Consider the following 27,936-nt stretch of genomic DNA (forward strand, 5'->3'; position numbering starts at 1 on the left):
GATTACAAGTAAAGCAAACATCAACCAACCAAAAAACCAAAAAAAAAGGTAAAATATTTGGACACGGTAAGGTGAATAAAACGTTATGAATTTCAATCTGGCCAATAAAGGTTTGCAAAATTTTAATAAACAAAATCTTCTTAATATCCAACTCATATACATACATACATATGTATGTTGAAATAGCTCATGAGAGTTTGCTGCACCTAGTAAAAGGCAGATTAAGATACTTAGTATTTGATTTTTAAATTGTCTCTCTTTTTTTGTCGTGTATGGTTTCCATCTTCATTCGCCCTGTGGCCAATTCTATTAACTTTAATACATAATGTCAGCAAAGTCAAACTGCGAGCATTTGCCACTTAATCGAAAAAAGGATAAAGATGGAAAGAAAGTCAAGTGAAATTTGCCAAATTGAACGCAAGTAACTTTGCTTCCAGACATAAACAGAAAATTGCAAGGAGGGAGATGGCAAAAAGGAAACACAATTTGGTATTCAATTCGCACTTTTTGCAGGCAAGCGAATGTCCTTTTTTTGCCTTACGCTTTTACTTATATTTTATTTTATTTTTTTTATGGTTGCTGTCTCTTTTTGCTGGACAAATGTACATACTTGGATGCTTATTCCGCCAATTTATTATGCGTCTTTTTTTTTGGGTGTCGGAGTTTTCTTTTGCTATCTTTTTAAGGCTAACAAGGCACGGACAAAAAGACTTGAAAAATCAAAGAAAAAGTCAGTTTTGTTAGTTGATTTTCTTAAGCTGCAGGCCCAGATGCAAATGGCGAATGGTTAACGGAAGTTAAAGGAACCTTCCAATTAGTTGAGTTTACTTGAAAACCTTTTTCTCTCATGCGATTTCTGCAGCACCATTGACAATAATTCTAGCACGCTGGAATGGAACAGAGCACAATTGCTGTGTTGTCTTGTTTCGGCCACGTTCGGGCTGTTCCATTGCCGTTTGGGCCACAAACAGTTGAAGCGGCCAAAACAGTTTAGCTTTCAGTTTGTGTTGAAAATTCTGCGGCATCGGTTGTGTGGCAAATAATAAAACGCACGCGTTCTAACATACAAAGAACCTTTCGGCCACGGCCAAATTGCCGAAGGCGTCTCTTAACGGCATAACGGTAAATGCGCGTGTGCGTGGTTATCAGTGTATGTGTGTGGGTTTTCAATGAGTCTGTGTTAGTGGGTGTGCAAGAGTGATTGTGTGTAAGATGTGTGTGTGTGTTTGTGTGTGGTACACGAAGTGAAGTGCGCTTCTTGTACTCGGATGCAGTTTTGATCGCAACGCATAAAAAGTTCCTTTCCGCATTTTCAGTTTGCTGTTGAATTTTGGCGCTCACATCGAAGGATTCTCTCTTGGGTCCTCTGTGAACGTATCCATTTTGCATACGAATTGTGTTTTGTCTCTAAAGTGCGTGAGTTTTCAGTGGAGAAAATGTTTAAATTTAACCGTTAGCTGATATTCGAGATTTATAGCACGTATACGTGCCGTCGACAAGAACAACAACAACAAAAGTTATAATAATAATACTACAACAACCATAGAGAGATACATTTATGCACATGTTCCTCGAAAATGCTATTTGGCTGGAGGTATGTAGCCCTCCCATATCCATGCATATCAGTTCATTGTTTTATTTTCGTTGTGCAAATGTCAAGCCGAAAGTGTGAATATTTATTTATGTGATTTTATTGTGTGTTTTCTGTGTGTTCGGTGTGTTTTTGTTTAACGAAATTATTCAACTAATTGTCAGTTTGGAAATGGGCAATGCTTTTTCGTTCTTTCTTTTTTTTTCCATACTTTGACTTACCTAATCGCTGGAAACATAATAACAATCAACAATAATATGATGTCAGAACCGAAAATTCAATTAGAATTTTCTTCTTTTTTTTTCTAGTATGTTTTGTTGTTGATGTTGTTGTGTTTGTTTTTCTCGTTGCCAAGCGCAATTGACAGCGAATATAATTGTTTAGCTTAGCCATAAATTGTAAGTCAAGCACAATGTTATAGACACTGAAAAGCGTATAATCAAGAAATAAAATATATTTCAATCAATTTCCAGCGCAAACAAACTATAAATTTTGATAAAAACAACAAAACTACGTGTAACAAAGCCTAAACAAAATGCTTGCAATTTTTCAACGCATGACAACAAATTAATTGCCAAATAGATAGACAGAGAGAGAGAGAGAAAACGATAGATAATATAACCAGCGGCAAGCAAACAAGTTAAAAGACTAACCAAAAGTAACGCCTGCAAGTACATCCAGCAACAACAACAACAAAAACTTGACCGATTTTTCACAAATCAATTCAATTTGGCGACTTGTTCGCTATCTCAAACTCAATTGCAAGATCAAAATGATTTACACAGGTGAGTCGAATCGAGAAACGCACTTTTTTTTTTTTTGTAGTTCAAACTATGCAAATGCCTGCCTTTGCATTGGAGTCTGAAGTCTATAACAAAACAAAAAAAAAAAAAAAAAAACACACATTTAGATCCAACTTTCTGATACTCTATGAATGGCATTAAGCAATTTATTCGATAATCTTTAGACAAATGTTCTCTTTATGTAATTTGGTCCAGTAGTAGAAAACGAAAGATCCAAAACATCAGCAAATATTTAAACTGCTGTCAACTGTTCAGGAATATCTATATATGTATTAGAGAGTTGCATTTGCATCTACTCTATAAAAACTGTCAGCGAAACTTAATTCTAATCGCATTTACATATAAGTGTCTGTACATTTCGCCCTTGGATAAGACTGTAAATCCGTAGCTTTGGCAAATTACAGTACAAATCCATTTCAACGTCTCGGAAGTTGCAACGTAATTAGCCATGCGGGGTTGAGGGGCCACCAAATTCATACAAATTACAATTCGCCAAACAAAACACAAAAATAAAAACCAATACAAAATCAAGCATGTGTTGTTTGTTGTTTGACTTTGCGGTTTTCTTTCACTTTTTTCTTTATTTTCAACTTGAACTTTGTATACCCTGTCCCCTGTGTAGAGTATTGAAGGATCTAAAGGATCTTACCTAAACGTATAGCGTACTCATCATTTAAAAGGTAGAACTTTGTAGTTCAATTTCCGTTTAAACATAACTACTGAACTATGTACTTCTATGTTTTTTTTGTTTTTACTTCGTTTTAGTTAATAACGATTGAATTAGAGATAAACTAAAATCAATAATACACTAAAGTCCACCTTTATTGGGGATTATTTGAGTGTGAATTTTGATTCTTACTTTGGACAGGGCATTTAAATTACCACTTTGACTAACTTTTCTAGTGGAATTTGATTTTTTTTGTTTTTGTATTTTATTTATGTGTCACGAAACACGAGCCCATTTAGTTAGAGATTTTGTTTACACATTTTCAGTAGCCTAATTAACTAAATGGGTTTTCTGTGCGCCTTAACAATAGACATGAGCGATTAGGATATAAAAGTTTTCATTCAAGGCGTGAAACTTAACAGACACACACACACCACACACACAAAAAGGAATGGCAAACTGAGAGGCGGGCGAACTGGGCAAGAAGAGAAAACAAAGCTGGGGAAAAAGATGTTTTGACAGGTCGAACAAAAGGTTGAAACGGCCAAAAGGAATAAGCAATATCACTTGAAAACTGTTTGGCAGCCAAAAAATTCTAGGTGTTCGTGTTGACAGCTTTGACAGAAGAAATTCGAATCCTCAACGAGTCGAATGGGAGTGGGGACAAGCGAAAACCTGGGGGATAAAGAAAACTGTTTCTTTGATGGTTGGAATCTATGTGTGTAGGTAGTTGGTAGTAGTTAGTATGAATCTGTAAACTGATGTGGTATTTGCTTAAAGGTAACAACTTTAAGCTTGTGAGATATAATAAAAAGAATAATATTGGACATTGTTCAGGAGCTAGCTAATGAAGCAGATAAATTCAGAAGGCAAAGGTAAACGCAGTTAAATTTGTTAGTTTAGTCCTCATTGACACTTGGTTAAGTATCAAAATTGGTTATTCTATCAATGCAATCTGTTTAATTTTAAAAACTATTGCCAGTTAATAATTAAGCTTAAATTTGTAGGCTTGTTGTTATTCACAGTTACACATTTTATGTCGATTTAGTTTTTGTGGCAATCAACGTGTTTAATTAGCTAAATGATTGGAGAGAAGTTTTCTGATGTAAATTAATTATTAGTCACCAATGTTGGCAGACAATTAGACATGATATTAAAATGTCTAGACAAACTTGCTAAATTCTTAATGTTTTACCATTTAATTTTCACTGAAACTTTAACTTTTGCTCATCAATTAAAGAGAAGTTCCGTAAATTATGTTATTTTTGATTTTGGTGCAATTTAAATGTTTTCGTTTTATTTAAAGAAAACCGGAGAAAGAAAACAGCTTGAATATCAACATAAACTCAGCTTTTCATGCTGATTAAAAATAAATATACATTTGTATATATGTATACATATATACATGCATACATGCAAGGGGAATATATGTAACATCTTTGCAAGGCTATAAAAACTAAAACAAAAGCAACCATAATAAGTAGACAACTATGGAAAAGCAACCTACGTGCATAAGCCAACGAAACCTGAGATTCTTTTGGCAACAAAAAAAATAACAACAAGAACAAAGAAAACAAAAGTGTAAGCATAGTATTGTGCAACAAACAAATGCAAAGCAATTGGGTGGTAGAATTTTATCAGAATCAAGTGGAAGACAGAGAGACAGAGACAATAAGAGGCAGAGAAAAAGAAGGTGGGAGCCAACAAGTGCTGGGAAATGAAAACAAACCAAACCAGTTGAAATTTATTAATGGGGCGGCGGGCATAAAATTGTTTTAAGGTGTCTGTGTTGGTGTGGTCTCTTTGTGTGTGTGTGTGTTGGTATCAAACATGACATTAAATAACAATAACACAGCAATAAAACGTTGAGCAACCCTTTAAGGGTTTTTTTGTTGTTGTTGTTCTTGTTTCTTCCTTTTCCTGCCATTTTGACGGTTTATTGCAAAGTAGTCACCTCACGGCTGGCACACGGATTGTATGCGCAATGAAGCTCATGTAACGCCTGGCTGTAAACCTGGCAGGCTGGCAGTACAAAGAGAACAATCACCAAACAGACAAAGGCAAACAACACTCACATTGCGTATACGCACCCGCGACGCTGTGTGTGAGGTAAAGTAACTTGCAGAAGCCGAAAAGAAAAACACAAACGAAACGAAGTAAAAAAGAACTCAGGACTTACCCTCTCCCTGTGCTTCTGCTGCTATATTACTTTTTTTTTTGCCTCTGCTCAATGTATTTAAAGCACACAAAGTGCTTATTTTTTATGATGCCCACATGGAAATTGTTAAACCTGCTGTCTGTCTGTCTGCCTGCCTGCCTTCCTTCTAATGTTTGTTCTTGATTTTTTCTCACTTACTTGGCCATGTGCTGTGAAAGTTTTGATTGACAAGCGTCGACCGGCAAATTAACAGCTCATTGCAATGCTGCCACAAAAAAACAAAAACCAACAACAACAAGAACAACAGCAAAATTGGCAGATGAGTGCCGCAAATGAAGCGGCAACCGAAAACGGAAATGAGTTCACAGTGCTCGTGGCAAGCTTAGCACTTGAAAAATCACCTAATTCATTTAAATAAACTCTGAAATGTCAGTGCCAATGCTAGACTGACCATTGGTTGCCTCGTGGTGGACCTTGCACACTGTGTCGGGACTGTGTGGCATAAAGGACTTTGTCGTCTCGCCTTGATTTGGCTTTTATCTGCAAAGTGGAAAGTCGACGAGTCGGCAAACTAATTTAAAAATCCACTTGCTAAGCATTTCACCCACTCCAGAACCTAGGACCATAGACTTAGGTGTGTGGCAGAGGCACGGGGCAGAGGGCAGAAGATGGAAAGAGGACGAACCTATTTATTTTTTCATTTCTTGCCTTTTATGATGATTTTGCACTGCTTGGCAATAGTAAAGCAAACATTTTAGCCCCCAAGTGTTTAAATATAAAACGGAAATGAGCTTTACGCTCCTGACGCTCTCTCCTCCGGCTATTGCTTTGAGCCTCCTAACGAATGGCAACTCCTGTGCCTTGGATTACACCCGAAACGTGCCAAATGAACTGTGCACACACACACACACACTTGCTCACCCATTTGCCGAAATTTTTTTCTTCATTTCTTTTTCAAAACTTCAAGAAAAGTATCTTAAGGAAAAAACGAAAGAAAATGCTAATTAATGAGTGCAACTTTCTTTTTGCCAGACACTTTTAAATTAATTGCCCACCTACGAAAGTAATTTGATTTCATTTGCCTTTTTTATATCTCTCTCTCTTTCTCTCCTTTAGAGAGCCTTTAAAGTTATGCCTTGCCATTTTTGGCAACTGCCAGACACACCCCATGCAAAATATTTAAATTGCTTTCTGTCATACGATAATCAATTTGCATTTTCATTAAATGCTCAAATAATACAACAACAATAACAAAGACATCATACCCAATCGGAGTAGAGGAGGACAGACAGCAGACAGTGGAATGGGGGGAAAAAACTGCAATTTATAGATTTCATTTTACCTAGTTTTTTGTTTTGTCACTTTGATTGACATTTCGAATTGGCAACGTCTCATCCATCCATCCATTTGGCAGTTTGACAATGTGCTCTCATCATACCCTATGGCCATATAAGAAAAGAGAAGATGAACATTAATTGGAAGCGGTAAATGAAATCGTTTGAATAGTTATCTCATCAGAATTCACTAGACTCTCAATTTAAACGAAAACCTAATAGAATAGAAAGACTGTAACTTAGAATACAATGGGTATCTTCAAGTCGTGGCCAAGTTTTAATATAAACACACAGATTTATTGTTCGGTTTGTGTGTCATCTCAATATATATTCATTCATACATCAACCCATTCCCCCGCAAAGAAACAAACAATTTCAATTTGTACATGGCTTTCCGACCAATGTTAAATTAGTTGAGCTAACATTCAAATTAAACCCCATCGATCCAGCATATTGACAATGAGCGAAATGAAATTAAAAAGTGTATTTATTGTTGGCTTATGCACACGCATACATGTGCGTATAATTAATCTAATTTATAAAACAGTTTCATTAAGCATTAAGTGCATTTGTCAAAATTGTTTAAATGAAACAATGCATAATCTCGGTCTATTTGTCTACAAATGGACTAATTGATCGGTCATAAAACTCGTGTGCGACAATTATTGAAAAGAATTTCCATTTAGCTGATGCCAATTTTCTTTTGTTTTTTGTTTTGTATTCCCATTGTTTTAATTAAATTTTTCCGGTGAACTCTTAAAGCGAAACTTTTTGTTTTAACCACAAATACTTTTTATGGCTTCGTAAAATTTAAAACTAAAAAAAATAACAAAACAAAACAAATGGGAGAAAATAAAAATGTTAGCAAACTATAGTTCGGCAACGAATTCAACATACTCTTTATTTAGACCGCTTTCCATTTATTTTAACGATCAAATAAATTAATGGCCATCGAATATACATAATTGAATGCTCATGTATTTTTGTCTTTAACTTTTTATACTATAATATACCCTTCTAGTTTGCCTTGTTAAAGGGTAAAAAAACAGCATAGAAGTAAAAGTTTTATAGAAAAAATAGTTCTTGTTTATGAGTGTGCGAAAATGGGTGAGCGTTTGTCTGCCTGTGTGTGTGTTTATTTGGGGTGTGTGCAAACAGAGAACAAAAGTGCCCAAAGCGTTTTCACAGCCAATTTTTTATGCAAAGCCAAAGACAAGACAACGGCCTGACATATGTGGAAGAAGAAGAGCAGGCAACGATAGGAAGAGTGTTGGAACTGCAGGGTGTTAGGGGGTTATGGAATGTATCCACACTTTTATATTTCTGTTGAGCATGGCACACAAATCTATTTGTTAGTAGGAAGCAAGGAGGATCTTGCTGGAATATACATATAAAAATATATGTATGTACATGTGTGTGTGTTTATATGTACATATGTGTATCTGCGTGTGTTCATTTAGGATGGCAATGAGCATGAAAGGCATTAAGAACACACACACACACACACACACTCATCACATTTTGCAGCAGCTTCAGCCCTTACAAATGCACTAGTTTATGGTATTTGAAAGCAAAGGATACCCATACACTCGACCAAAAGCTTTAAGAGAAACCTTCTAAAATATACATTTAAACAACAAAGGATTTAGGCCCATTTGCATTATGAGATTAATTTCGCAGCTGCTTCCAGTAAATTGCAACCACTAATGTGTAGAAGCAAAATGGTTGTTAAAAGTTAATATAAAATTGTGTCTATATGCCCATAAGGTCATGTATGTAGGTCAATCCATTTCATAGTTTATAATTTATTATTGGAAACTGATTATATGAGATTACTTTCCTCTTTCTAATAGCCTCTACTATATCAACGTATCCTTCCATGTTAAATATATTTGCTTGTTCATTAGACAAAGTGAAATTTTAACTTTATAATTTTAAAGTTATTTACTTTTTATTTTTCTCGGTGTAGAAAAATCTTTTATCTCTTAAGTCCCGCACTAATGCAACTTGCTGTTGCTGTGAATTCTAACACGTCTTTATGCTACTTCAAAAAAAAAATATAAAACAAGAAAAAAACACAATAAACAGAAAGGAAATCAGGAACAAAAAAAGTAGAAGAAAATATCAACAAAAATAAAACACAAATGAATGTAAACAGCTAGAAATGGGAGACAAAGAAGGCAAAGCTAGAGAGAAAAAAAAAATGTAACGACACTTAAGTGGCCCTGAATCTCAATCTCAATCTCTTTGCAGTCGAGTGATTTTGCCTTGTTAGCAACGCACTTGGTCACCTCGTTGATGACGTATTTACCACTGTTGTTTTTGTTGCGTTGTCTATGGCAAAACTTTTGGCTAAAACCATTTTGGAATATCTTTATGGCCATTTAGCTCATCATTCTTAGGCACAATGCAATAGATTATTTATAGCATTTATTGTTATGCTAATATAAAGGACGACCCATACACACATTTATTATGCATATAATATATATATTACATTTATAGTATTTTTAATGGTTCGTTCTTAAGAAGAAGTTTGTTTGCGGCCGCCAACAGGGATCATAAAAAATATTTTCATCTACTTAGTTTTTAAGCGTCTTAAATATCCTTAGAAGACTTTAAGATTTATTTCAAAGACAAGGTTGATTGCGCTTCAGCCCGAGAGCTTATTACCAATATCTTAATATTAATCTATGTATAAAACTAGCTTAACAAAAATTTCTGCTAAAATCATTTGAGGAGTTTAAAATGGAAGTTCTACTCCTTTAAAAACTAATAATTATAATAAATGCAACTCAAATGCCCAAAAAGTTCAAGAGATTGATCTGACATTAAAAATCTTTATTTCAATAAGGGAAACTAGTTTGTTAAGATTCAAAAACAAGCTTAGCTTAATAATGAATTTACTTTCCTCTCCCAGCAAACATTTTAATAAAATATTCAGCCTTTAAAGGTTTTGCTAACATGGAAACTTTCGAGCATCCTCTTTCCCATTCTCGTTAAATATTTCTTAACACTCATTAGCCTTCGTCAAGCATTAAATAGCTAGAACATGCATACAGGAATTCAAGGATGCATGGGGATGGTTGGCAGATGGATGAATGTTTGCTAAAAACGCGCGTATCCTGCTCTCTAAGAGTTAATTCCAAAGGAGCAAATATGATTTGTGCAATAAACATGATGAAGCGACGGTAAAATGGCGAGTGGCAAAGGAATCTCACTCATACTCATGCATATGTAATAGCGAGTAATGCATTATGCAAACAAATTAAACGGCATAATTACTATGCAAATCCAAAAGCTTTTAACAGATGATGGCAATAGTATGGTATTCATGATAAAAGGCCATAAACCAGATATATGTATATACGGTTGGATTTAATAAATTAGAAGATAAATATGAATGGCACGAAGCGAAACATTATTATGGTTATATGTATATATATTTTTAGGTGTTCTTTAAATAAATAAATAAATTTTCGGGGCGTTGGCGTGGCCCTTGTCAGAGACGCGAATGTCTAGATGTCATTAAATACAAATTAAGGTTATTAGGCCATCCGAATGGGATTTGTGTCCGACGGCTTATGACAATGATTTGACCTTTTGCTCAAATCCGCAACAAAGGCAACAACAAGAACGAAATGACTCATTTGAATCGAATCGACCATTACCATTCCAGATTATTTTCGTTTTACGCAACTTATTTAACCATCATATTTTTTATTCATTACAAACACGTGCGCGTAATGGAAAACAGAGTCACACCCTCGTTTGTCCTTTTTTCTCTTTTTGTTTCCTTTTTTTTTGACAATGTCTGAGACACCTTAAACATTGATTAACTATCGATTTTTCGGTCATCGGTCAACCGAAAACTTTGAATTGGAAAAGTAACTGAGAAACAAATTCAAAATGAAAGGTGGCAAATATGCAAATTAACCAAAGAAATGCATCTTTTTGTCATCTTGGTTCATTTGTTCGTGCTTGGGGCAAACCGTTTTGACATTTCATTTGGATTTCGCAAAAAATTTCAACATATTTCCCTTGGGTGGAAGGAGGGGGCAAAAGTGACAGAGCGTGAAATAAGTGAGAAATGCATAAAGTCAATTGCATACTTCTAGGGATGCCAATGTCGAGTGGAATTGAGTTATCTCTTGAAAAGTTGTTGAAAGTTTTTTAACAATAAATTTCAATGCACAAAGGATGCGGAGGAGGCCGAGTACAAGCACAAGGACACCTGCAACAATTCCACTCAATCAAAATTGAATTATTTGTTGCGTTTTATTTATTTTGCAAAACTTTTCCAACGAATGCAAAATAACAAAAAATATAAAACTTGCTGAGTCACTCACAAAAGTTGCCTGTCAGGCAATTAGCAAACTGTGATAGCTTTTTGTACAGCGCTGAAATTGCAAGAAAGTTGTCGAATTGCTTGAGACTAACTAAGCCAGTCAATGTGTTCATAGTATACAAAATTAATGGGCAAACTATTTAAATTGGTATTTAATAAATGGTAAATTTCTCTTGGGATTCTTTTTACAACTATGAGAATGGTTTGAAACTTTAGAATTGGCCAAATGGAAGAAGACATATGAAAATCTGATGAGATTTAATTAATATGATTAACTCAGAGAGTTGTTAATGTGACGGCTTTATATTTGTAAGAATAACATTTTTGTATATGCTTATTTTACTTAAAACAAAATATTACGTATACGCTATGTGGTTAATTCACATCTTATGATTGTCTTTCTTTTTTTCTTCTGTTTTTGTGTTATTTTGCAGATTGTTTACTGGAATTTGTCAGGATCAAAATGTAATTGATATCAAAGTGTGTTTTCTATCCCAATTGTGCATACATTCCGAAAAAAAAAAACACACACACAAGCTAAACCATAAAGAAAGTCTGAGAGGGTGTTTATGGTGAGAACCAAAGTGAATTGTTGTTATACATAGTCAGAATCAACAGATACGCATTCAGATATAGACTCAACACACATCCTGATCCCCTCCCACATATAGAACACACTCTCACATAGAGGACGGGGCACACAAATTTGATGTTTTTGGATGGGAACAATGTGTGTAAAACGTCGAACCAAGGGCGAAACAATTGGCTTAGCGGCATTGGCCAATGTTTGCCAGGGACAACCGCAACAACAGCAACAGGAGCCACAACAACAACATGGAAATAAGGCAGCCACAGCAACGAACTAATTGTAATTCATGGTTACAAATATCCAAGAAACTGCTGCTATTGGTAAGTTTCAAAACTATCATCATATAAAGTAAATCTTTAAGTTTTTCACTCCATTGTTGTCGACTAGCGAAGGATTCTCATTGAAAATTTTAGTCACATCTTTTGAGTTAGTAAAAAGTTAGAGAGAGAGAGAGAGATGAAACTCTTTTTGCCCCCAAAAGATTTATCACAAATGCATGCCGTGTACAATTAGTCCAACTTGATGTTGAGCAAAAATTGTTGTTGCCATTACTTCCTGTTATTATTTCCTTTGAGCGTTTCCTTTGTAGAACCGAGGCATGCACGTTCTAGACGCCTGCCTCATGGGCAACTGCTGTTCACACATTTCAAATGACGACGAGTAAGAGTTAGTAAGTAAGTAGTAAGAGAAGTCCAACTAAGGGAACTAAGTCATCATAGTTGCTGGCACGTTCTAGTTTATAGTTGGTCTGCTGCTGCTGCTGCTGGTGCCAGTTGCACATTTTTACCCTGCATCTGGCTGTCTGAATGTTGCAATCAACTTTGACAAGTTGATGTGTGTCGTGCCGTGCTCTACTCTGCTATGTTCTACTCTGTTGTGTGTGTGTGTAAGTGACATTGATTATCTTGTAGTTGTCGAGCATTGAAGTTTTGTGCAGTTACCGTTAGGCAAATGTATGGCAATAAATCCACAGTATAAATCTACATGGCACGTGCGACAACATCGTTGTGTCTTTAATATACCAGGTGTCTGACTGAATGCTGCTTGCAAAATTGCGTATACGCCTGGGACACATGTCTACGTTGTTGCCACAGCATACGAGAGCAAGCTCAAAAAAGAGTCATTAATGGTATTAGATGGATGATGCTAAACCCCCTTCTCGATTTATTTAACAGTATAACTAACAGCCCAGGCATTATATTCAGTTTAATTATATGACGACATTAATTTCAATCTGGCCTAAATATATTTTCCATCTCCATGTCTGTCAATTTCAAGTTGTAGACCAAAAGCAAAGCCTTTTCCAAAGCAAATTAAACACAATTTAAATACACAAATGTTATAGTTTAACTTTAAATTCAAAGTTTTTGTGCAAAATTTTTGGCGAAATATTTTGTAATTGAAATTTAAGCCTGCTGGCAATTACCCAAATTAAATAAAAAGTTCTTGTGAGCTGTGGGCGGGTTTGCAATTGGCAGAAATCAGCAAGCCGCAAAATTATGTTATCCGCAAAGCGGAGTTTTATCTGTATTTGTGTGTGCGTGTGTGTGTGTGTGTGTGGGTGTCTAATGGTCCACTTCCGCTTTCGTGGTTGCGCAAATTCGCGATTTATGTAATTCCACTCATTTGGCAGCGAAAACTGCGGGCAGTGCTAATTGCTTTCAACTTAATTTTATATTTTGTGGCCTACAAAAGTTGGATGTATATTATTTATGTCTGCCCTTATATTGTTGAACAGATTTAGGTAATGGGTTTTTGAACCCAAACATGATTCATATTTCTAATCAGTATTGGCTGTTAAGGATAGAACGTTCTACACTTTTCTAAACCAAAACATTTAATATTACAAAATAATTACACATAAAGCCAAAGGCAAAACTCGTTTCTTACCACAAAACTACCTAAAACAATTGCCGGTCTTCTTTTTTAAATAGGAATAACTGACCCTCCTTCCATATTTTAGTTGACCTGCACCTGACATGAACTTTTGATATTTCTTCTTCCCATTAACCAGTTACTGCAGCTAGCCTTGGCATTACAACTCAACCGAATTTTCATTTGCAATTAAAGCCCAAGGCAAGTGGAAAATTGTAACAGTTTGTTTTTTACTTTTTTTTTTTTTTTTTTTTGCTATGCATTAAATGCAGAGAAATTTACCTTTGACCTTGCCGTGCAACAAATGTAAATTTTTGTTGTTGCAATAATGGAATTTTATTCTTAATTTGTATGCATACCAAATGCTTGGGGTCTGTGCCTGGCTTGTTGACAGCAATTTCAATAAAACTGTCATCGTAGAGATATTTGCTTTCAAATGGCATAGCCAACAAACTGCAGCACTCAATTAGTCAGGATGAGTTTGCCCAACTTCATTTAACTCTAATGGAAAATTTTTTAATTAGAGCTTCGTGCTTGAGTTGGTTCTTCGTGCAAAGTGTCCATTAGTTATATCAATAAAGCAAATATCTACTCTCAGCCTTTACGTATCCGATTTTTGGAATTTTCAATCAACTTTTAATGTGAGGAAAAATACTTTTCTACTTTTCTCACGACCACAAGAGCAAGTCCCCTTTGCTAAAGTTTCAATCAAAATATTGCCACAATGCAACAAGAAAGTAAGGAAGTTTATTTAAGTGCATATATATTTGTATAAACATACACCCATGTCTGTGTGTGTGTGTGCAAGGAAGAACTCTGTATCTTGAAGTAAAACAAGGTTCAATTTAAATACTTAATCTCTCTAAATTGTATTTGTACTTCGTAATCGATTTACCAATTGAAAATTATGTCTCTATTAGAACAAAAGAGGAAGAAATCTTCTTAGCTTTATTCCAATTAAGCTGGCTCAAACGAGATAACTTGCAAAAATATTCTTTCTGTTACTGAAGTAAGAATTCAGTGAGAATTGTAAATTTTAAATAATAAAAACTTATTTGCTAACAGACAGTTGAAGACTAAAACTTCAAATGGAAAGCAAATAGAAAAATGAAATTGGATTTATTGGCAATCTATTACAAAAAGTCAGACTATTGGTGTACTTAGTACTTAAATTTTAAGGCCAATTAAGGGTTAATGAAGGATGGGCGAACAAATTTTTGTTAGGTTGAAACGACAATGGTTTAGCTTGAGCAATGTTTCTCATACGTCATGACTCAGTGTCATGGCAAAAGGTATTTAAAAATTTGTTTTTTCCATAGCCAATCGATTATATGGTTAATACCTATAAATATATATACACATCCATAGTATATATTCTAAAGAAAATGTTTATTTAGATTTTTATCTACGCATGTGTATGTATGTCGTATATGGATCATTAAATTTTCAACATTTTCATTGAAATTTTTATGGCCATTAAAGACCGTTTGAGAATTATAAAATGTAACAAAACAAAACAACAAAAAAAAGTTTTTTATGCCATCATAATTATATTTAATTTACTCGGAATTCATTTTCCGTTTTATGTCATCGTCAACTGGGCGCATAGAAGAGAAGCGTATCACTCGTACGCCCCATACGCCAAACTCTAAATGTATTTTACGACATGCCTTAAATGTCAATTATTTATTACACTTACCCAAAAATTTGATGTTGGCCAAAATTTCTGACTTGCAACTCAATTTTGGCCACTTTTTGTTATTAGCTGACGCAGAGCAAATTTTCTCATGCAAATTTTGCCTGAACATAAAATGGCTCAAAGTGGCAAGCGGCAGCGGCAATGCTTTTAAACTTTGCCACACTTTGGAACAAAAGAAAACGGAAGAGCATTTTTTTTTTTTTTTTTTTTTTGCTACTCTTTACATATGTAAATGTTGTGTTTGTCGGATGTGTGTCTTAAATTTAAGGAAGTCTTCCTTTTACCCAGTTAATGGCAATGATTGGGTTTATTGTTTGTAATTCGCCATTGGCAGGAGTTGACGCCACTTTTTTTTGGTTGGCTCTCCTTCAATTTGTCGATATATTTTTGTTCTAATTGTTATAAACTTGAACCTGTAAGAAAGTCCTACGTCAATAGAGCTTGCAATTTTAATTCAGAAATCGATATCGATATAGAGCTGTTTTGTTTCCCAGGCAACGAATATTGAATATTGTTTAGTTTTGTTTAACCATTTTCCGCTGACTGGAATCACATGATTTATTTTTTAGCTGGACGAGCCTTAATTGTGGTATAAAAATATAAACGTGTTTAAATTACCTTAAGGCTTCTGTAATTAAATATTTAAATTTAGGCTTGTCAATGGATATGAGTTTAGCCAGCAGATTACGTTTCCACATAAATAAACTTGGCTCTTTGAGGTGGGTAGGTAAATAAATAGAGAAAGAAACAGAATCCTAAACAGATTTATTGGTTGATTCTGATGCAGATTAAATAGACATTTAAATTTGGGAGACATTAGTTAATTGATTTCATTTACCAATAAGGAAACATATTTTGATTAAGTGCGACTCAAATTAAATTTTACAATTTTCATGAGTTATAATTAGAAGGAATTAATGGCAACTTGTCTAAATTTATGCATTTACCTTGACTCGGTCAACAATCAATAAATATTGTTATATTATGGTTGACTGTTTTAGCCAATTATAAATTCAATGAACAATATCAATAAGCATAAAATGTTATTAATAATACTTTACTACCCATCCACCTATCTATCCACCAAAATTAATTTATTATTCATTTGCCATTCTCGACTGTTGTTACCACAACAAGGTAAAAGTGAATGAATTGATGGCCAAAAGCCAGATGTCTACTATCACATTAGGTTTCCATTTTGCTATGATACTTTCTTTACACCTCAAAAACACAAACCAAATTCTATTTAAATCCCACTTAGAAGCCACAACTCCCCATTACAGCACTCTTTGGTGTTCAAATGGGATGCGTAGGAGATGGGGATAGGGGGGGTGTGGCCAAGTTGAGTGTAGCCAAAGTAAAGGGAAATACTTAAAGCAAATATATTTTAATCGATTTGTTGCGTGCTTTGAATATTTCATGCCCAGCAATTACCCCAACCTCATGGGATGTATCTTGATGTGGTTATTCTTGTCGTTTCTTGTTGTTGTGTCTATGGTTGTTGTTGTTGTTGTTGTTATTGTTGTTGCTGTTGTGTGCGTGCCTAACTGCCAAGCTTTGCCATTAAAGTCAAAAATAATTTCAATTATTGATTAGTGACCAAATTGTGTGCAAATATTGAATATGCGCCCAATGGCATACGGTTTATAGAAATTGATTGGTTGTTTAGCAGTTTTAATGTTTGTAGTTTATGGAAAGCATTATGACCACTATCGATATCAATCGTGCGAATTCATTCATTCATAAAAAAAACAGACAAACTATCGCAATACGCAATCATGATGATGATGATGATGATGAAGATTATTAATTATGGCAGTTAAATGGCCCCATCCTTTATTTGTCATCGTTTCCGGCATTTAATTTGCAATTATAACAAGAGCTCGGCCAGTAGGTAGTTGTTGTTGTTACTGTTGTTGAGCCCACTGAACTGATGTTTGTCCGACAAAACAATTAGGCAAACCTGCCAACAGGCATTACATTATCCTGTCCTTATTTCTGTCCATTGGTTAGCCACAATTATGGCGCCGTTAGCTAAAAACCAGTCAAAAGTTCCTGTCAAAGTCAAAGTTCATTTGCCTGCTGGCGTTCATTGAAGTTAAAACTCAATGAGAAAGAAACGTTGCCTTTGGCACACATACCCAGAGCTTGTCGAGTGCTCGAGTGCTGAATTTAACAAATCTTTAATCATGACAAACTCAAACCCTTGGGCCGTCATCTGTGTGCAGCAATTTCGCTTTGTGTAGCTTTCCATATCTACTTTCTGTTTACTTTGCCAAAGTGTGTGTGTGTTTTTCTGACTTTTTTTTTCCTTTTTCCTGAGTACTATTTATAGCACCCATTGAGTAGTCTCTTTATAAATTAATTAGACACGCCAACGCAGAAGACGAAACGGAAAATGGAGCAACCAATTAGGACCACAACTGACTAATGCTCCGGCCAAAATGTATTTAACTTATTTTGTCTGCCTTCGGCTTTTCGTTTTGCAGGTGGTAAACACGCATATACACCCATCTCAAAAGTGCCGCCATGAATGAAACAGAGTGCGAGGATCTCATTAAATCTGTAAAATGGACGGAACCAGCCAATTTGATCTCATTGGCCGTACTCGAGTTCATCAATGTTCTGGTCATTGGTGGCAATTGTCTAGTGATTGCCGCCGTCTTTTGTTCGAATAAATTACGTAGTGTTACGAATTTTTTTATTGTTAATTTGGCCGTTGCCGATTTACTGGTGGGTTTAGCGGTGCTACCATTCTCGGCCACCTGGGAAGTATTCAAGGTAAACTCGTTACTGCAAATGCCTTTGATATCTAATTGCAAAAGTACTTACATTCTTATCTTTTTGCTTTTTGTGTTTGCAGGTTTGGATATTCGGCGATGTGTGGTGCCGCATTTGGCTGGCCGTCGATGTCTGGATGTGCACGGCTTCTATATTGAATTTGTGTGCCATATCTTTGGATCGTTATGTGGCAGTCACGCGACCAGTCACCTACCCAAGTATCATGTCAACGAAGAAAGCCAAGTCCTTAATCGCTGGCATTTGGGTTCTATCATTTGTTATATGCTTTCCGCCGCTAGTCGGTTGGAAGGATCAAAAGGTAAATTTAGCCCCCACCTCAACTGACCCATTGCAATAAATTTTTGTGTTTTTTTGTTTTTCGCTGTTGACTGCGGTTTGTCTTCGTTAAATGTGAACCAGAAACTAGAACACCAAAAACAAAAACCTTAACGTTTTGAAAAGTTTTAAAGGTCCTTCCATTGCTTGGACATGAACTAACCACCCACATAACGCCCAAACATTGACACCATTTCAAGTGGGTACAAGTTTTCGTTACTTGTCTTTTGGCTTACAACCGTGTGGTTTGTTTTTTGTGGCCCAATGCCGCAAATGTCGTGCCAAAGACTTCAAACTGGCTCATTTGTGCCAAAATTACCGTAAAACAAGACACGCTTCTAGTCCCTTTTTTCTGGCTTGGCCCTTTTCTATGTGTGTCTGTGTGTGTCTGTTGACATTTCTGGCACACATGCATGAAAGTAACCATTTTTACGCAATGTCAATGATAATAATGTGTCGTCCAACAAGCTACAACTAGCAGCAAACAAGAGGAAAGTATTAGATAGAGGACAAAATTTATGAGCATCAAACCACTAGGTAATCAGATCGCTGGCGAAAACATTGGCCAGAAAAGAAGACGATGGACCCTTCAATGGACTTGCACAGTTTATGGTTTGCCTTTGTTTTAAGTCAAACGGAAGTTAATGAAGACATTCAACTGGAAATTGATATATGTATGATACATGTGCATGTTGTATGTATTCCTTAGACCAATAAATCATTGCCGACCACAGAAGCTTTCGCCATATTACATATGGCATCATCTTAATGGCAGAGAAAGGTTGTGGAGCTTCCAGCATTCGGTTAATCGCCTTTGGGTTTTAATCGCATAGTTGCACATGAGGATATTTATGTATGTAGGTACATATCACGATATATATGTAGCTAGCAATGGAACTCGAGTGAATTGCAATTGAATGGGTTACGTTTGAATGGTTGCCTTCAGCTGCCATGGCGGACTTTATTGAAATTCGATTTACTGTGGAGCTGCCATCGATTATTATGAAGCCGGCTGTTGCCTTGCCTCTTCATTCAATTCCCATGCCATTGCACGAACATGGCACAACATGTTACTTATACTCACACACCCACACACATATATATATAGCCCTATATATGTACGTATGCAATACTACATTGTATATATATATATATTCTCTTGATGCCTATTCAGTTTTCTGTCCTTTCACTTCTTGGCTCTTTTTCTCGTTTTCTTCATTAATACGCCAAAATGTATGCTATACCTTTTACCCATAGTCAGTCAGTCATATTTATGCGCAACGCGTTGCCACAAAAAAATGAAATGAACCGCTTTAAGTTGCATTTTTATTGGTTAGCCAAAGTGTGCGTGCGTGCGAGCGTTCGAGGATGGAATTTTAATGGGATGAATGACAAAGGAAGATCCTTTTTAAATGTCAAGTGCCTAATGCCTAACACCTATGTATCTATGGACAATATATTGTACAACATACACATTTACCTAGTCACGTTGCTGTGTGTGTGTGTGTGTCTGTATACGTACACTAAGAGTAGTCGAGCAGTCAAGGTTATTTTCCAAGCCTCTTAAAAGTTGCCGATTATATGTGTATTTATAAGAAGAAAAGAGCAAATGCAAAAAACACTTCATGAAGTTTATCACGTATACGTAGTGTTGCCATAAAATTAAATGTATTTCATGGTGATAATAGTATGTACATACTTATGTAGATTTTATGCAAAGTATGGCTTAAAAATTTCTCTCTGGCATATGGTTCAATATCATAAGAATCCCTAAATGATTCACCACATCGAGCTTCTTTTGTAATGCCCAACAACTCAGTTCTTTGATATATTTCTTATTTTTGCGAAATCAAATGGAATTAATTAACTCGTAAGCTACGCCATTAAAACATTTCATGTTTATGTACTTGTTTACTACAATATTAAAAATAATAAATGTTGCCATTTCAGGCCGTTATACAACCGACCTATTCGAGGGGAAACTATACGCTTTATTATGCCACCACAATGTCAAGCACAGAGGAGGATGGTCAACTAGATTTAGATAGCATTAAGAGACAAGGCGAGGTGGAGACCTCCTATAATCCATACGATCCCAACTTTGCGCCCATCGATGATTCTGCTGAGATACACATTTCAGCAATGAGTACAACTACAACAACTACAAGAACAACAACAACAACAACAGCAAATATAGCACCATCAACAACAGGAACACCAGCAGATACGGAAAGGGATTATGATCTGCTGAATTCGCCAGCACAAAATAAACCCCAATATACATCGGCCAGTTGCCCCTGGAAATGCGAACTGACCAATGATCGTGGCTATGTATTATATTCCGCACTTGGCTCCTTCTATATCCCAATGTTTGTGATGTTATTCTTCTATTGGCGTATCTATCGGGCAGCTGTACGCACAACCCGGGCCATAAACCAAGGTTTCAAAACCACAAAGGGTAAGTGATTTTGCGAAAATTTTGTTGCATTTTACATATATACACTCAATTCACACATTTTTTCCAACTTGTCCTGAAATTTGTGCGTAGCTAAAAGACATTTCTTTAATACTCATAATTGCATATACATAAAAAAAAACTATTAATTAAAATTCAAAAATATTTTTGAAATGTAAGTAACGTATTCACATGTAGCCTAGTTTATTTTCTTTCAATCTTTCAAAACTCTCTCAACGTGTAGACCATTGTAGTGTAACGTGTCCCGTTTTGTCCCAATCAATTGTTAATATATTTTTCTTTCATTTTGGATTTCATTAACTAATTTAACTAAAAATACACACACACATACACATACATATGAATATAAACATACACAAACGGGTCGTTGTCTTTGTCGTGTCCTCGGTTCAAAATCATCAATTGGCCGTCAAGTATATAACCATTCATCTTGCTGTGTGTGTTTGTTGTCCCACCCCGTGCCATAAATCAATCTGAACAGTCCATTGGATTGCCAGGATGTGAATAGTTGAAAACAAAATGTTGTAAAAACTATTAATGAAACAAAAAAAATGAAAAACTGGCAACTAAATTTGCATTTATAAATAACCACACACCATTTTTGGTCGCCATTTTGTTTTTGTGCACACATACATACACAAAGAAATATAAAACAAAAGAAAAAAACAAAAAACAAAACTCCAAATATATCGACATGATAAATAACATGAAAATGTATAAATATTGATATACCCATACACGAAAAAAGTCAAAAACCAAACCCTTCTAGTGTCAATTTAATTTTAAGTAAGCGTCTTAAACAACAAAAAAAAAAAAAAATACAATTTACACACACTCTTACATACACAAAATACTGTTTGTATAAACAAAAAAAAAAAAAATGACGCACTTAAAATATCCTTGTAACAAAGTTCATAACAAAATTCAAATAATAATTATGCAAATCAATATTTGGGACAAATATTTGTCCTTAGTTTATAATTAGTTTAGTTTACCCAAGTGTAAGTAACAAACGTACAAAAAATGAAACAAAACAAAAACAACCTTTAATATAAATTAATACTTAACTAAAGCCAACCATAAAAAGTACTTAACCAAATCCAAACTCAATTCTATCTTTAACCTATTAATTTATCCTCAACTTTAAGATGAAAAATAAAATTCAAATTTCTTATGTGTTTCTATCCCACATCATCCTCATGTGAATATTTGTGTCTTCTCCCCCCTCACGCATTATAATTAGCATTATTTTTGATACCCAAAAAAAAAAAAAGAAGAAAATAATAATCGATGGATACTGCGAAAGCACATCAAACAAATCGGCTTAGCCAAAAAGCAACGTATGTAGATTAAATGAAAAGAAAAAAAAAATCTAACCATTAGAGGAATACATAAAAGAAAGCATTGAGTCAGTCAGTCAGTCAGAGAGTCAGTCAGTCACTAATACAGGCGGTTAGTGCGAAACAGAAACACTTGGGCCATATGGCAGAAAGACTCTGCGAAAATTTTCTATTTTCTTAGGTCGTTTTAGGCTTCAGTGATTTGACTTTGCCCGCCTGCTCGCTGCTGTCGTTGGGTGATAATCCCTGGCAAATGCTTCCCCGTTTGAAGTTTCACAGTACACAGTACTCCGTCTGTGTGTGTGTGTGTGCTCTCTTACTACCATTAAGTATTTATTTATTTTAATATGTGACCCATTTGTTGCACAATATTTTGCTTCCTCCCTCCACCCCAAGGCCATTCTGGCAATAGCGCACTTTCTTCCGCCTGATCAGCTCATTGAACACGAAACCAAAACACAGGCGCAAAAGAGATCCCCTCTTCTTGGCCAGGCGAAACGTACGCATTTTAGCGTCTCTTAAAATAAACCAGGATAAACTAACTAGCTAACCAAGTAACAGTTTCATTCAATGAAAGGCCAAACAGATTAAATATAAAAATCAATATGCCACTTTTTTTGTTGGTTGGCGTGTCAATGCCGTACAAGGTACTCAAATTAAAGACTTCCTTAATTTCAATATAATTATTATGCAAAAGCACGTACACTAAGAAAAATAAATGGGCTTTAAACATACCAAATTACTCAAATGTTTGAAACGTAGTCGAAAAATTATAATTCTCAATAGCCACGTTGGACAATTAAATAATATGATTAAGATTATGTTTATTCTTGATACAAATTGCCCAAATACGATTATTTTTTTTGAGAGTTGCATGTGAATTCTAAGCCATTTTAATCAAATTTTCATTGTTGGCTTGAACATCTTTCATTACTTGTTTCTCTGAAACGAAAAGAACCTCTATTTTTGATAGTTATTGAACTTTTTTGCCTCTGATGGTGTTTTCTTCAATTCAATGGTTAAATATTGGCTGAGATATGCCAGGATTTATAGGAATTATTGTGTATAAGTTATAATCTTATCCTGGCATAAGTTATAATCTATTTTCTCTGTAGGTAATAGAGTCATAATTGTTTGCAAATGTCTTGTTCTCTCTAGGCCAATTTAAATTTATTTAAGAATTAGAAACAGAATGGCAAATTCTCATGTTTTACATATAAAGACAACATTTTGAACTCGTTTGAATGCAGAAGTAAAATAGAAAAGTAATCAACTTTTAATGGTTGAGGGGCAGCCAAGTTGGCGTCAATTTAACTAATATAACTAAGTGTGTATTATAATTGTGCCAAGTGCTTTGGTTGCCAGCATTGAAAATTTCATTTTTTTTTTCTACTTTAGACCTCAATGCGTTTGAGAACTAATGATGACGTTAACATCCTTGCCAGGCAGCCAGGCATTTAGGCAGCCTTCTTCTTTAAGCTGCTGCTCTTGTCGTTACTGTTGTTGTATTCATTTTGTTAGTTGGCGCCGTTTTTAGAGAACAAGCCCCAGATTTGCCAGGAGCCAACATAGTGTGTTAGCCTTGAAAATATGCTTTGTATAGACACACCCACGCATACCCGCTAACAGCAACATACACTCACACACACACACACACAAACTAGGTGAATGTGTGCGTGAGTTTTGGCCACTTGCTGTGCGTGTCTTCTTTTCGTTTCGAGCAAAAAACTAAACGGAAAATGTCTAAAAATGTTTCGTGACACAATGCGGGTGTTGCTGGTGTTTTTGTTTTAGTTTTTTGTTTTCTTATTTCATTTTTTCTAGATTCTTTTTTGTTTTTTTGTTTGTGTGTGTTTCCTTATTGAGGTGGGCGTCAAACGGTGGTATGCCTTTTTAGTGGCTTTTTTCTGTTGAAGGTAATCAAGTTTCAAGTTCAAAAACTTGTCGAGGTTCATGGGTTTTTGGTTATTGTTAGAAATTTTTTAGATGCATGACCCTGGCCCCTGTATGTCAGTGGCAGAAAGTTTTAACATGCCTGTCTGTTTGTGGCAATAAGTGTATAGGACCTTGACTTTCAAAAGACCGAGTACAGGCCACTTATCAATTATCCTGCAGCCCAATAGCTCTTTTTAAATTGCAAACGAAAAGCATTCTCTTATAAACTCAGATTTAATTACAACTGATTAACGTAATCATTAATGGACGGATGACCACAAAACGCTTTAACCACATCAAATGCGTTTAATGGAAACCTCTGGGGTAATCCGAACTAGACAGAGAGAATGAAAATAGTATTCATACATACAATTTTATTTTTACATTGAAATCTTTTAAATGAAATTTGTATAATAAGCGGAAACATTTTCCCTTTTTTTCCCGTTTTGGGTCTCTTTTCTTTTCCTACCATTTTCCGGCATTCACATACATTAAGGTGGTATGGGGGAGATTGATGCTGTATACGGATGAAGAGGGGAGAATAAAATCAATATTATACACTTTTCTTATATCAAATTCTAACACATGCCGAAGTTCTTTATTTGTTTGTTCCTCTGAGCCATTCGTTGGGCAGGCGAAAGTTGTTTTCAATAAGTTTAGCAATTTTTATGCAAATTGAAATGTTGTTCTTTATATTTTTTACATTTTTTTGTATGGATTGAATATGATTTTACATTAAGTTTATTATTCAAATTAAATAAGGGTTAGCTCTGATTGCATTTAAATCAGCAAATTAAATTAAAATCGAAAATATTCATTCATTTATTTGTATGTCGTCTTTTTTTGTTGTTGTATGTTTACCATTATTCATTAGCAATTGTCATAAGTGGAGGGGGAATTCGTTCAATCATGGGCTTCATTCTTCATCGCATTCCTTGGACCCGAAAACAATTTTCTTCTTTTTGTGTTTTTGCTTTTACAAATTATGTAATTAACATTTTTTTTTAACCCAATCAAATGAAAACCAAAACTGAAATCAAAATAAAGCAGGAAAATGTTCAACAAACAACAAAAATTTAAACATTTCTTAATCGTCTTAGATTTTCATAATGGAATGCGTGAGTCTTTCCCCGTTTTTTCTCCAACTCTAAGTAGATTTCAAATTTTTTAATAATATGATACTTAATTAAATAAGTTTTATTCAAATTTTCAATTTTAACATATTTACCTACTTACATAATATCTCAATGTAAATGTTTGTAGTTAGTTTTGCGCTCTCTGTGATGTGTCAGTCGCCACAGCAAACTAATTATTCCAATCACATGTCCATGTACAATACCAAATGAATGTTTTATCCACATTATCCACCCACCAATCCAAACCAAACCAAACCATGACCAACACGAACACCTTTCCGACTTCCTGCCAACATGCTTCGCTCACTAATTGCAGGCAGTCCACGCGAGTCGGGCAACAATCGCGTCGACGAGTCCCAGTTAATACTACGCATCCATCGTGGGCGTCCTTGTGGCACACCTCAGCGTACGCCCCTCTCGGTGCACTCCATGTCATCGACTCTGAGTGTAAACAGCAATGGGGGAGGCGTAGCCCCTGGCCCTGTCCCCGAGGATCATTTGGGCTCGTCTAAGCGGGCCACATCAATGAGAGTTAATCGCCAGCGGCATGAGAAAGTAGCCATTAAGGTGTCCTTTCCCTCTTCGGAGAACGTATTGGAGTCCCAGAGGACGGGTATGCCGCTGCAACAAGCGCCCACCTCCACCCACTATGCGGTGGTGAATGGAAGACGTGCCTCATTCAAGACCAGCCTCTTTGACATAGGCGAGACCACCTTCAACCTGGATACTGCTGGACGGAGCACAGTTGATCTGGAGAGTGGCAGCGGTAACCTGACAGCCAGTGGCAAGAAACGGGCCGGCAAACGCAGCGCTAAATTCCAAGTGAAACGTTTTCGCATGGAGACCAAGGCGGCCAAGACGCTGGCCATAATAGTGGGAGGATTCATCGTATGTTGGCTACCCTTTTTCACCATGTATCTGATTAGGGCCTTCTGTGACCATTGTATTCAGCCGACGGTCTTCTCGGTGCTCTTTTGGCTGGGCTACTGCAACTCGGCCATCAATCCGGTGATCTATGCTCTCTTCTCGCACGAATTCCGCATCGCCTTCAAGCGCATAGTGTGTCGATGTGTCTGCACTCGTAGTGGCTTCCGGGCTTCCGAGAATTTCCAGATGATAGCCGCTCGTGCTTTAATGGCACCTGCAACGTTTCATAAAACAATTTCCGGTTGCTCGGACGACGGCGACGGCGTGGACTTTAGCTGACTAATGGGTAGCTACGAGACGAGTCCTTTGCAGCGAACATCTTCGCTGCCGCATCAGGCAACCGATGGCGATGGCGGAGCAGCAGGATCTGAGGCGGGCAGTACAAAACGCATACGCCGTGGTGGCTTTTGCAAAGGGCGTGTACTCTAAACTATGCAATGCATTTCGTTTTTCTATTTTTATAACCTTTGCCAGGCCTCTGGAGAGCCCCAAAATGCTGTTCATCCGCTGTTCATACCGAGCATTCAGTCAGTATTCGCATTAAACGACATTGAAACTGTATGGCAATAATTTTCATGTATTTACCTAGACATAATGCTAAGATAATGTTAATCTAACTTAAAAATAGATATCTACATTATGCAAATGAAAGAAGTTTAAGTTGTTTACTTTCTTTTTTTTTCCGTGTGCTGTCTGTGCCAGGCGCATTCGCACAGATTAGTTATATATATATATACCTTACCAATTATCACTGTATAATCTATATATAATATTAAATATATTTATGTAACTAAGTATATATGATGTACATGTGTATGTATGTATATGTTGTATGTATGTGTAAGTTAATAAAATATTAAACCAAAACCGAACAAATACAAAAACACAAAAACAAAAACGAAATCGACAAAAATGTAAAGGTAATTTATAATAATGAAAGAGAAAAACAAAACCGTCAAAACAACAACAAAATATTTCCAGTTGGCAGGTTAGAAAAGAATGTGACCGGCCATCGGTAGGACCTCAACTCGAACTTACACCGAATTAATAATGCTCTTTGATACTATTTGGGGAAAACCCATTTAACTTAGCTGATAGACCCCGGCCCTTACAAAGTAATCCAGGGTAGAGCAGGCATAACAAAAGGTAATGAAATTCCTTAAAAAATCTTCCCCCACTTGTGGGCTAACTCTCACCTGAACATTTTTTGGTTTTGTTCGGCTCATCAATGACGATGGTCTAAACAATTTCTTTGATGGCATTTGGGCATTCCCTGCTGGGCTATTGTCAGACCAGACAGACAGAAAAAATAACGCATGAGTGATATTAAATATCTTATGGCCCCCGAAAAAATCAAAATCAGACACTGATGCCACTTAAGTGGATGACAGTTCAATCGCAAGCACGAGAGACGACTAAAAGTGATGTCTACTCCACTGATTATTCATTACGCGCACCCAAGTAATGAAAATGTTATACAGCTGCTCAACATGCGTATGAGTAATAAACACAAGAAGGCGGCACCCAAGAGTGCGAGAGAAATTATGCAAATATATGTGTGAGTGTTAATGAAATAAAGTTCCGCTTTGAACGCAGCTTAAAGACAATGGCAGAAGTGTGATGACGGCTGGGGGAAAGGATGTGGAATGTATGCCTGTCTTTATGAGCGAAAACATTTGCATAATTACGCGTTTAATTTGCTAAAGTGCAGAGCAGGATGGCTATCCGACTGAATGAGAATGTGACACAACCGAAGCAAGGCAAAGTGCATGCATTTCTGTGTAAAGGGGCGTATGAGTGATATTCAATAACAAGGGACAAAATACAATTGTTTTATGGGTTTCTAACCAAACTTATGCCAAGTATGATTTACTAAAATCTCTTTTTTTCTCTTTCTTTTTTTTAAAACTCATTTAAATATACTTCTCATTAGGTTCCAAA

General features: G+C 35.8%; 1 protein-coding gene and 1 long non-coding RNA gene across 8 annotated transcripts in view; one reads left to right on the forward strand and one right to left on the reverse strand.

The window, feature by feature from the left end:
* The window catches only part of LOC137584681 (uncharacterized), a 69,877-nt gene that overhangs the window by 4,023 nt on the left and 37,918 nt on the right, over positions 1 to 27,936 (reverse strand). For 4 of the 7 annotated variants that reach the window (XR_011033495.1, XR_011033491.1, XR_011033492.1 and 1 more), the window contains one exon: positions 6,562 to 6,658. The exons of the other annotated variants lie outside the window; for them this stretch is intronic. This is a non-coding gene — a long non-coding RNA (uncharacterized lncRNA). The remainder of the gene's footprint in view (positions 1 to 6,561; positions 6,659 to 27,936) is intronic. 7 annotated transcript variants of the gene reach the window in all.
* Positions 1,009 to 27,808, forward strand: Oamb (Octopamine receptor in mushroom bodies). Its single transcript, XM_068300197.1, has 8 exons — positions 1,009 to 1,122; positions 1,317 to 1,594; positions 2,065 to 2,376; positions 11,336 to 11,810; positions 17,554 to 17,845; positions 17,928 to 18,164; positions 20,132 to 20,639; positions 25,385 to 27,808. Exons 5-8 carry the CDS (start codon positions 17,594 to 17,596, stop codon positions 26,272 to 26,274), a joined length of 1,887 nt encoding a protein of 628 aa, XP_068156298.1. The 5' UTR covers positions 1,009 to 1,122; positions 1,317 to 1,594; positions 2,065 to 2,376; positions 11,336 to 11,810; positions 17,554 to 17,593; the 3' UTR covers positions 26,275 to 27,808.

This window comes from Drosophila tropicalis, unplaced genomic scaffold (assembly GCF_018151085.1).
Source record: "Drosophila tropicalis isolate 14030-0801.00 unplaced genomic scaffold, ASM1815108v1 contig_878, whole genome shotgun sequence".
NCBI classification, from domain to species: Eukaryota; Metazoa; Arthropoda; class Insecta; order Diptera; family Drosophilidae; genus Drosophila; species Drosophila tropicalis.

Excerpts from the sequence above, each read along its gene's own strand:
- Oamb (XM_068300197.1), top strand. The coding sequence starts at position 17,594 with ATGAATGAAACAGAGTGCGAGGATCTCATTAAATCTGTAAAATGGACG. Across the intron at positions 18,165-20,131 it reads TCGGTTGGAAGGATCAAAAG|GCCGTTATACAACCGACCTA; the intron begins GTAAATTTAGCC and ends TTGCCATTTCAG. Across the intron at positions 20,640-25,384 it reads AGGTTTCAAAACCACAAAGG|GCAGTCCACGCGAGTCGGGC; the intron begins GTAAGTGATTTT and ends CACTAATTGCAG.